The 11,058-nt window shown below is 48.9% G+C and overlaps 1 protein-coding gene across 1 annotated transcript in view; it reads right to left on the bottom strand.

The window, feature by feature from the left end:
- Positions 1–1,383: 1,383 nt before the first annotated feature.
- The window catches only part of Nsg2 (neuronal vesicle trafficking associated 2), a 56,584-nt gene continuing 46,909 nt past the window's right edge, over positions 1,384–11,058 (bottom strand). Inside the window, exons 4-5 of the mRNA XM_051181021.1 lie at positions 3,410–3,520; positions 1,384–1,603 (exon numbers count right to left, since the gene is read on the bottom strand). Of these exons, the coding sequence (XP_051036978.1) occupies positions 1,412–1,603; positions 3,410–3,520 (303 nt within the window). The 3' untranslated portion in view covers positions 1,384–1,411. The remainder of the gene's footprint in view (positions 1,604–3,409; positions 3,521–11,058) is intronic.

Raw genomic sequence — 11,058 nt, 5'->3', positions numbered from 1 at the left:
TGAGCTACTCTACTCCTATTACCCAGCTGCTGTGTAAAGTGATTTTGGCAATATAGCAAGCCACAGAAAATACCCTTAGATGGCCTGTTGGAGAGGCACTGGGAAACCGAAACACTTGTCAAATGAGCAATTCTCCTGGCCAGTTCTGGTCCTCTTGGGCCTAGAGCCAGCACCTGCCCAGAAAAGAGCCTTCCTGGAGTGCTCCTGAGAAGCAAGAGGCCCCTGCTACGTGCCCTGTGCCCTGAAAAGGGAAGCCCAAGGATGCTGTCCATGCCCCCTGCCTCCTGCTCCCAATTAGGTGCTTCTGGAACCCAGCTGGGGAGTTTGGATGCTTATGCTCTGTCAGCACTACAAAGTGAACCAAAGACAGCCACCTTCTCCAGCTTCCTTTAGAAATAACCCACTACCACTGCAGGTCCCATCTTCAAGTTTCCTCCTGGCTGTCTCTCGGATTTCTTGGCTAGGATCCAATTGTTGCTGCTGCTGTCTGTCATTAGCACTTTGGAAAAGAGCAAACAGATAAAACCCAGGTGCCTATGCTTCTAGCTAGGCCCACGACAGCCCACCTGACCTGTCTCCCTGTCACCTCTATTCCTTTCTTTCCCTTTCTACCCCTGCCATCTTGCAAACACAGGCAGCATCTAGGGATACACCTAGAAAAACAAAAGAAAGACAACATCTACCCACTTCCATGTCTGCTGATGTACAGCAGCCTCCCTGTGAGTGTTCGGAGCCTAAGTCCCATGGGCTGCAGGGCTGAGCAAGGATGCCTCTCCCCCCCTCCCCCCGCCCCCGCGTTTGTGCTCATTTTGCAAACTCACCACTGAGTGGTAATCTATGCATTCCTGGTTTAGAACCACCAACATCACCTTTCTCTCCAATTCAGCCTTCCCTGCCTTGCCATGTTCCTCTCCTGCAAACCACAGGTAAACGGAACAGCCAACCCTTTACAACACAGATACTCGGCTGCCCACACTGAAGCAGCACGGTGCCTTATCTAAGAACCCTGGAGAGGCTGAGCTTTTTACTGCCCTGCTGTGTCTTCCATGTGGAGCCCATTTCATGCTTTTTATTCAATTTCTCTGGCTCCCTTTCTGTCTCTAAATTATCCTAACAAAGAATAAGCGGTGGCTTTGAAAATATCTTACATGGGAACAATCAACGCGAAACATGCCTTTGTACACGAGCCTGACTTGGGGACGAAGCAACAATACGAAAGGACAAAAGGAAAAGATCGATTCAGACAACTCCAGTGCACAATATTTTTGGGGAGTTCTCCCCAGATCCCATCCTGCCCCGCCCCCACCCCGTACCCCAGCAGTACAGTGTTGTCTTATAGCTCCAGCTTTGCTTAGCCAGTTGGGGGGATTCCCCTCTCCACCCACCCCCCACCCCAGCTGGGGCAGGCCTCTTAATGGCCCTGGGTCTTGGGTGGCTTGGGCTCGTGGATGACGGCAGCTGCCGACAGCCACGGCCCGATGGCCCGTGCAGTGCTCTGCTTGGCCACACTGTAGTGGCTGATGACTGTGTAGAAGCGGCTCCTGGAGCTGGGGTCCTGGGACGAGTAGTAAGCATCCAGCGAGGCCGGGATACAGCGCTTGTGCTGGGAAAGAAAGAGATAAGCGTCAAGAGTAGCTGGGTGGGCTGCTGGCATCCATGGAGACACTGCTGTCCTGTGCAGGAGCTTCTGTTTCATCTGGCTGTCAGTCACACTATAGGACACAGTATTCCTGGGCCTGGCCTCAGCAATATTATACCATTGTCATCTTCAGAGCAGAGAAGATACACCTGCTGGTACTGAGGTTAGACCAGACTCATCTGCTTGATGACCGTGCGACAGCAGTAGCTCCTGGTAGCATGACATTAGGTCCTCTTACCTAGTCCCTGATGGCTGTCTGGGTCATTGTCCACAGATAATGACAGTTTCATGTTCTTTGTCTAATATATGGATTTCCTTTCTCATATCAAGGGTATTGGCTCCTAACATTAATATGAAATTGTATTATGCATTTGTGTCATTCCACTGTATATAGGGTAATCATAAAATACTACCAATATTAGCATTCATAGTGAATGGATGTTCAATATCTTAATATTCTTAGGCTATAGACATCCTCTGTTTATAAGGGGTTGACTTGGGCATTTTCAACTGTCTAATGGTACTAATGTATACCTATGTGACCCTGTTTCTCAATTTAGCACAGTATTCAATAATTGCATGAAATAGTTAGTATTACAAAGTAGTCTTTTTTGTTCCGGGTGGTTTTGGCCAACACCAATTGTAGGCCCATATAAAGTTCTGACCCCTGAAAGGCGAGGTATACTAAAAGGCACTTTGGACTTTGATAGTTTCAGCCTGTCTCCCCACAGTGAGCCAAGGAGCATCTGTACGTCCTACTAAGGTTCTGCATCTACAGGCTGCACTCTGTGGCTATCTGAAATACTAGTTTGCTGAGTCTCTCCCTTTGATTCAGAACTATGTTCTTTGTCTGGCTTGATTTTAATCTCCAGGGTTACCTTTTTCTTACTTATTTACCAAACAAGTCAACAATTTATGTATTTTAAGGAAAATAATACAATGAGCTAATTCCGACTCCTTTCTCCCCTCTGGGTATCCATGTTTGGTATTTGAAATTTTTATCTTTATAGGATTTCCTTCTGGGAAAAATAAAGCAAGCCCCTCTCACTTTTCTTCTCTCACACATACGTAGAGCTTTCTTCCTTTGTTTGCCAATATCATCTTGGAGGGAAATCTATGCAACAAAGCACACAGTCTTTTTTTGCTGTCATACTTCTAAAGAATCCCTTGTGTGGATAAAGCATGGTTTATTCAGCTGTCTCCTGTACTTGCTGTCACTGTCTCCATTCTTTCAGAACCTTAGCCTTTATCCATTAAGAGCATCACTCCATGCAGGCATATAGTGGCACCAAAAGACACACACTCTCAAGTTGGAGCAGTCTCCATTTGATCCCCCACTTGGAACATCTTCCTAGTTGTGATGCCTTGGGAAATCCTCTTAACTAAATACCCCAAATTTCTGTTACTTCTTATGGAAAATGGGGACAAAAATAATCCCATTTCAGGATGGCTTAGTAGAGATGATGTTTATGGAAATTTCTAGTAAATAGCCTGACAGAAAATAAATACTCAGTGAATGGTGGTTATAAAAATTAGCATTGCCAGGTGGTGGTAAATCTCAGCACTTGCAGGGCAGAGGCGGTTGGATCTCTGTGAGTTCGAGGCCAACCTGGTCTCGCTTTCCTTGTCTACTTTCTCCCTTCCAGCTGTGTTTCAGTTCACAAGAATAGCCCCATACCCAAATATGGCCACCAGGGAAGTGAAGGCATTGACGATCTCTCCAATTATTGACAATCACCCAGGACTATCCACCTGGCCCATGCCCCTTACCTTATAGACAAATCCTTCAGGACAGCTGTGGTCGTAGGTGAAGGCTTTGTAAACCACCAGGAACACAATGCAGGCAAGGAAAGCGAGGGCCAGGCTGACAAGAATGGTGACCTGAGAGGAGGCAGAACCGAGAGTCACACAGTGTCAGCTCATGTCTGGCTGTCAGGCCATCCATGCAGCCTCCAGCACCTGCAGCCAAGATGCAGTCTGGTATGTTGGGAAGGGGAGGGGCCAAGCACCCAGGGAATTAGCTGTACTTTGGCTTTGTCATTAATTAAAATTTAGTATGATCCTGAGAAAACTTGGACTCCATGAGCTTCGGTTTCTCCCTCCAATAGGAAAATCTATAAAGTTCTTTCTTGACTCTCCTGTGCTTTTCCCCAACTCTTCCTATTAACATGGGGCATGGGGGTGTGCCAAGCCATCACACTCAGGACGGTCTGCTTTCCTCCCATTGCTGCTATATTCTAATGCTAGGCATTAGTCGCTTGCTTTGCCTCTATTTGGATACCTGAAACTCACCTTGAATGTGTTCCCCACCCACTGTTCCCCTACTCCAACTTTATTCCAGCCCCTTTGTCCCCAGCACAGGAAACACCGGCTCCACATGGTCAGCACGGAACACAAAACTTCTGGCACTCTTACTTGCTTCCCCTCTATGCTGCACATCAGCTCGTCAGGAAAACCTGCCTTGACGTGAACCCACGAACTGATCACTTCAGTCATCTCCAGACTGTCTGAAGCCATGCCATTTTCACCAGCAATACTGACACAGCCCTTAAAACTTTAAAGGCTTTCAATAGCACACAACCATAAAAAGACTTGGACATTTTATGTTCAAGTGTCCTTTCTCTACCCCCAAAACATGTGGTCATCACCAAGCAATCAGCTCAGAGTAAAGAAGCGACTCCTGGCTGTTAGCTACAAGCAAGTTTTTGTTTGTTTAGCGCCGCCATGCCAAACTGAAGCAAGGAGTAGGTGGATGATTACAAGCTCACACTGTGTCCATGATACCACAAGTGTACAAAAGTAAAGGCAACCCCTTCCCCCAAACTAGGGCCTGACGAGTTCTTGTCAAAATTTGAGTGTGTGTATTATTTTTAAGCAGCTGCTAGTCCATTGAATCAGTTGTCCTAGAACTCAGGCACAGTTCCTTTCAGGAGGAGAAAGTTTCTTTTGATCTAGGAGAAAAGTAAAATCAATGTTTTGGGGGGGTCCTCAATCCCATTTTGTCACCCTAAGATATGTGGGTAACCGTAGGAGACAGGAGTCTGTGATGTTCCGAATGAGCGGCACTGCCTGAGGGCCCTTTAAATACTGGATGGGATAAAGTTTAAGAGGGAAATGAAATGGGGAGGCTGAACCCTTTGGGTGGACACAGTCCACAAGGGGTCCCTCCACTCATATGGATGTGAAATTCCATTTTAAGTTATTGTTGAAGGACCGTGCTGTCCTGGCCACTCTTCCATTACCCAAGCCCTCTACTGAACCTACTGCACACTCCCAGGTAGGGATAGGACCATCACACAGTAGGATGAGATGATGCTGAGTCCCACCTGGGTGACTGCAGGACATGGACCTGAATGCAGAAGCCATGGCAATGGAACCTGTAGAGATGCTATGTTCCCCCAAATTAATGATTACACAGGAAAGTGGGTCACCCAGGATCTCCACTCACTAATCCCAAGAACTCAAAAGCACTGGTCAGACAGTAAAGACACTAAAAATTTTCAGATTGTCCAGGACTCAAAAGACAGAAACAGTCCAAACATTTGCTCAGGATAACCAAATATTGTCTTATCATCCCCCCATATTTAAGGATCCTACATTAATGGATTCAATCAACTAGAGACAAAAAAAAAAATGGGAAAGTAAAATTTTCTGTATTGGTTCCCCGTATAATTATATAGCAATTATTAACATAAATTTATATTGTACAAGGTTTTATAAGAACTTTAGAGAAGAACTAACACACATAGGAAGATGTACAAAGGTCATATGCAAATGCACAGGAATTGCGCATCTGAGGAGGCTGGTGTTCACCAGGGGGTTACGTATCCAGTCACTCATTGATTTTGATAGATAGTCTGTATCATTCAGTCATAAGAAGGATGAAATATGTGTGACAGATGTAGAGACCTTGAAATCATTACACTTAATAAAAGAAGTCATATCTAAAAGGTCACCATGAAATATCTAGAATAGATTAAACTGTAGAGAAAGAAAACACATTGGCAATTGCCAGGGGCTTGGTGGGGGGGGCAATGGGGAATGACTGATAATGGGTCCCAGGGCAATGAAAATGTTTTGAAATTAGACAAGGATGATGGTCACATAGTGCTATAAATATTCTAAATGTCACTGAATATTTCGTTTTTAAGTGACTAATTTTACAGTGTGCAAATGTTTACCTCAGGTTTTAAATGCCAGAGCAGGAGGAACACTCTGCCTCCAGGGTGGGAGCCATTTTTGTATGTGACTCCATCAGAGATCTTTAAAATGCTGTTAGCCTTTCTCCAGGCCCAGCCAGGAGGCCTGTCCATGATATAAGGATGCAAACAGTCATTTGAGGCAGTATTTGTGGCAACGACATGGCTGTAGACCTCAAGCATGCAAAGGAGTGAGCAGAGATCCACAAGCCCGCCTTGTCATTGCCAGTAGTCCCAGGCAGCTCCAGGGGACTCTGGGAATTTCTCCCCATCCCAGTGACCATGTGTGATCTCAGCCTCTGACTGAGCAGAGCCCACCTTTTGATAAACCTAGCAGCAGGGCAAGATGCCTAAAGACAGGCACGGCCTGGAGAACATCCACTTAGGGTGGGTGCTCCCACCCCAGGGGCCACTAGCAGGTTAGAGAAGAGTGCCCAGGGCGCTCATCTAGGGGTAGCCTCCCCAGACACAGCAGGGCTCTCCCACTCCTAACCTTCTCTGAGAGGAGCAGGGCATGCTTTACCATGGTCATCAATGCCGACTGTGTGACAGAGTGGCTTTCAGAAAAGGTCACTGGGAAAAGAAGAGGGAGGAAGGAAGGATGTCAGAAGCATCTGAGGGACCTGAGGATGCTGACATCTAGGTTTCCCCCTCCTGTGGATCCTGACTTAATGGAAAAGGAGCAAATAGGCCCAGGATGTGGGCATAGTTTTTAACCTTCTAGTGGACTGCAAGGTACACTCCAAGGAAGACCAACTTCTCCTGTAAGCTATTTGGACTTGGATCTCAAACTGGCTGCATATGCTATCGTCATGTGGACAACATTTTAAACAATCTCCATCTCCTGGATCCACCTGGGTAATGACATCAATCTCTGGGGTAGAGTCCAGGCTGCAGGATGTCTGAAGTCCCTGGCTCCTTAGTGTGGGCAGGGAGGAGAAGAGCACTCTGTGTAGACCCTGGATGGGGTGGTCTCTATGAATGCTGAATGCTGAGTGGGGGCTGGGGAGTAGCTTGCTCTTGTGTGTGGCTCTGCCCATCAATCAGGCTTGCTCGTGTCGGGGTAAATGGAGGTCATGCTGTCTGAAAGCCTTCCCTCCTTCCTCTCCTAAATTTTAGTAGGGATTTCTCTGTGACCAAGGCTGTCAACACAGGGGGCTCCGGGACTAACCTGGGGTGGGGGATGTGACAGTATAGATAACTCCAGAGAATACCGTGTGGGAGAGGGGGAGGCTCTGAGTACCGGAACGTGCACCTGCTAGAAGGCAGCTGGATCTGGAGACGATCTGGGCTGTTCAGGAAGCTCAGGGGAGGCAAATGAGAGACAAGCCTGGAGTGGAGTGATGGGGAGTAGACATACTCAACATGGATCCTTAACTCTAGGGTGACAGGGAACTACTGAAGGTTTTACACAGACAAGTGGCTGGATCAAGATCAGGCTTTGCCAAGACTAGCATGGGCAGTAGAGTGGAATGAGTTGAGTTAAAGAGACTTGCTTAGTGGCTAGGGGTTTCTGATTTGGCTTGCAGGGAGATTTTTCAGGCAGATAGAGACCTGGCTGCCCTGGGCCAGCCTCTCACTTTCTGAACTATCTGTGGAACTCAGAGGCCTCCAGAACCCCATGGAAGGGTAAGCCTTGCCCTGTAGGGAACAACCTTCCCTTTCTCCACACTCCAGCATGCTCTGAATGCAGAAACTGGGCTCTAAGTCACGATTTATTGACTCACTCAGCGCCCGGTTCCTGGAAATGTGTAATGCCCTTGGCTTCACCCTAGAATCTAGCAATCTGGGACTGGTAGTGAATTACATGTTTTGCACGCTAGATGTGATGCCTCGTCACCACCTGCCAACACCTGTCCCTCTCTTCTGCTCGTTCCTTCACTTCCTCATCACAAACAGACGTTGAGGCCTGCTGCGAGCCAAATGCTATGAGGCAGGCAGACTATAGGACTGCACAGTGAACAGTTGGGTATCAGATCAACCCCTGACTGAATAACCGGGGATGGGGCAGAGTGAATGGGGGAAGGGTGGGCTGGAAGGAGCCAGGCACAGTGTGATCCTGGACAGAACATTCCAGACTACAAAGAACCTGGGGACCCAGAGGGCCTGGAAGGAGCTGCCTTGTGACAGGAGAGAGCTCCAGGAAACATTGATGAGGTGGCAGGGATCGGAAGCATGAAGCTTTGGAGGCTCATGCCACCCCGAACCAGGAGAAAGTGCCACCCTGACGTTTTCAGCAGACCCCCTCTCCCCACTCCCCCTGGCCAGAGCCAGCCCCGCCTGTCCTGGACACCCAGCCTCCTGGCTGTTGCTTTGTGTGTGCTCAGCACAGCAGACAAGGCCCTAACACAGCCCTGGCCTCCCTCTGTCTGGTCACCAGTTCCGACCTCCATAGTCACTAACTTCCCTATCCATTCCAGACACCCCAGACCAAGGAGAGCCCCTTCCCCCAATCTCCCCTCAAGTTCTCAGGCAATGCTTAGCCCCTCCCCATCCACTCCTGCTTTCTCAGATGCTTCTGTGTCAGAAAGAACCTTCTGTTGCCTCCCTTGGGAGGCAGTGTGGGTCAACTCTCACTTCTGGAGTGGGGTTCTGTTGGATTGATGGCCCATGAGGTAGATTCTACGGGATTGTCATTATTTAAATGAGACTCGGCACAGAGAGGTCACATGCTTTCCCCAAGGACACATGGTTCGGTTCACTAAGTGTACTCTCAGGAGCTGAACTATGTGATAAGCCCCCTGGGGGCTGGTCTGCTCTGCTCCTCAGAAAGCATGGACTGGGCATGTGCTCATCAGCTGCATGCTGGCGTGAAGCTCAGGTCAGATGCAATTCTCCACACGGGGCAGCAGTGCTAAGTGAGCAGGGGAGGGTCCTGCCCTGTGGGCTCCAGCTTTGATTCCCTTGGAAACCTTCCAAGTGGGGGGATCAGTAAGACGGTTCATGTGAATCCCTGGAGCAGAAGGGGACCCGGTCCTGAAATGCATGCCCACATCTTAATCTGCCATAAATGGTACCTTATTTGGAGAGATGGGCATGGCAGGTGTGATTAGGTCAAAGGTCTTGAGGGGAAATCATTGTGGATCACCCAGGGGGGTATTAAAGTCCAGGAGACATTGCTTTATTGGAGACTTATAAAGACAGACACACAGAGGAAGGAGAAGGAATGGAGGGAGCCACAGGCGCTGGGAGAGGCCAGGGAGAGACTTTGTAGACTGTGCTGGCTAGTTGCTTTTAACTTGAAACAGGTTGTAGTCACTGGGAGAAGGGAGCCTCACTTGAGAAAATGCCTTCCATAAGATTGGCTGCAGGAGGTTTACAGGGCATTTTCTTAACTAGGGATTGATGGGGGCGGGGCCCAGCTCATTGTGGGTGGTGCCATCCCTGGGCTGGTGGTCCAGGGTTCCATAATAAAGCAAGCTAAGCAAACCATGTGAGCAAGCCAATAAGCAGCACCCCTCCATGGCCTCTGCACCAGCTCCTGCCTCCAGGTTCCTGCCCTGTTTGAGTTCCTGTCCTGACTTCCTTCAGTGAAATGTGGAAGGGTAAGCCAAATAAATCTTTTTCTTATCAGGAAGCTTTGATCATGGTGTTTTATCATAGCATCAGTAACCATGACTAAAACAAGGCCTAACCACATCTTAGTTTTGAACTTCTGGCTTCCATAAATGTGAGAGAATGAAGTTCTGCTGCGTGAAGTCACAGGGTTTGTGGCTCATTTATCATGGCAGATCCAGGGAACTAATAGTGACCTCCAATAGTACCCAGCATGGGAGTCACAAAAGCTGTTTCTCCACATCACCCACCAAGCTCCTCATGTACTGCAGTCCCAGATCCCCAGGAGCACAGCTGTTTGTCACTACGTATGGTGTGCCCAATCACTCTCCACGCCCCCAACCCACAAACTCTTAAGCTTTGAGGCCCAACACGTCACACATCTCCTTCTCTTGCTGTGTGTGTGAAGTCATCCCTTCACACACCCAATTCCTCGTGTCACAATTCTGTACTGTGTGTGACAGAGACAGACAGGTACACGGAGAGACAGAGGGCAGAGAGACAGAGAGAGAGAGACGTCAGTCCCTCGCTGTTCTCTACAGCCCCAGCTTCCAGCTCGGGGGCTGGCTCAGGGGAAAGCGAGGACACACGGGCACATCCCCACCTCACAGTCTTGTCCTTGTTTTGGCAGCCCTGTCTGCAGTGACTTCTCACATCCCCTCTATCTGTCATCGGGTTGTCTGTCTGTTAACAGGGTCTCCCCATGTTAACAGACTGACCCCAGATTTGCATCATAGCCCAGACTGAACTCAAACTCATCCTCCTACCTCTGCCTCTGAGTGCCCAGATCCCAGGCATTTGCCTTTATGCTGACACCCGGCCCCCATTTTATTGTTCCCCGGCCTCCAGGGAGACAGGAAGGGAAGGAGGGCCCAGGGGTAAGTCCGTGCACACCCAAGACTGACAGGAAGAGTCCATGAGATGATGCCTCTGAACTCCTGACCACAGGCTTAGCTGTTAGCTCTCACTACTGTTCAGTGGAAACCGAGGCACGATGGGAGACAGTTCTTGGTAACTGAAATAGCAAAGCCTGACCAAAGTCCCAGAACATGTCTGTGGCCCTTCCCTGACTGTCACCCGGCATGCTCGGCTAACTCTCCCTGTCCGCAGCTTCACTTGCCTGTAGGAGGGCAACGAAGTGCCATGTTAGTGTGAGGCAAATTGCCCATCTCTTCTGGAGGAGAGCAAAAGCTGTCCACTGTCTGCTGCCAGGCTGCTGGCAGGAGGTTCATCGCCGGGGAAGCAAGGGCCTTGTTAGCATTCGGGGCCGGCTACCCCTTTGCCACAGTGTTCAACAAATCGCTCTTCCGTGTGAAGAAAATAAACCCCGGAGACCTTGTGGCAATATGAGCTCTCACACTGGGGAAATTTAATTCCATGGAGACACAAAACCAGAACTGTCCAATACATATATCACATAAATGGCGGCTGCCACCCAAGAGATGGAATCGCGGTACCTGGTACCTTATTCCTGGATTGGTCCTAGATTCTGACAACAGGCTTCAGTGGAACAGGATGGGGATCAGAGCCTCTGCAAAGCCCCCTGAAATGGCTCTGGCTTCCTTAGCACTTTCCTTGGTACTAGGCAGAACACAAGAGTCTTTGAGGTTGGACCATCTAGATGAAAGCCCCTGAGCTGTATGCACTTGGGTGGCTCTCTGCTAG

The sequence above is a fragment of the Phodopus roborovskii genome, unplaced genomic scaffold (assembly GCF_943737965.1).
Source record: "Phodopus roborovskii unplaced genomic scaffold, PHOROB, whole genome shotgun sequence".
Taxonomy (NCBI): Eukaryota; Metazoa; Chordata; class Mammalia; order Rodentia; family Cricetidae; genus Phodopus; species Phodopus roborovskii.
The sequence above is the reverse complement of the archived record's forward strand: the minus strand, read 5'-3'. Positions and strand labels throughout refer to the sequence as shown.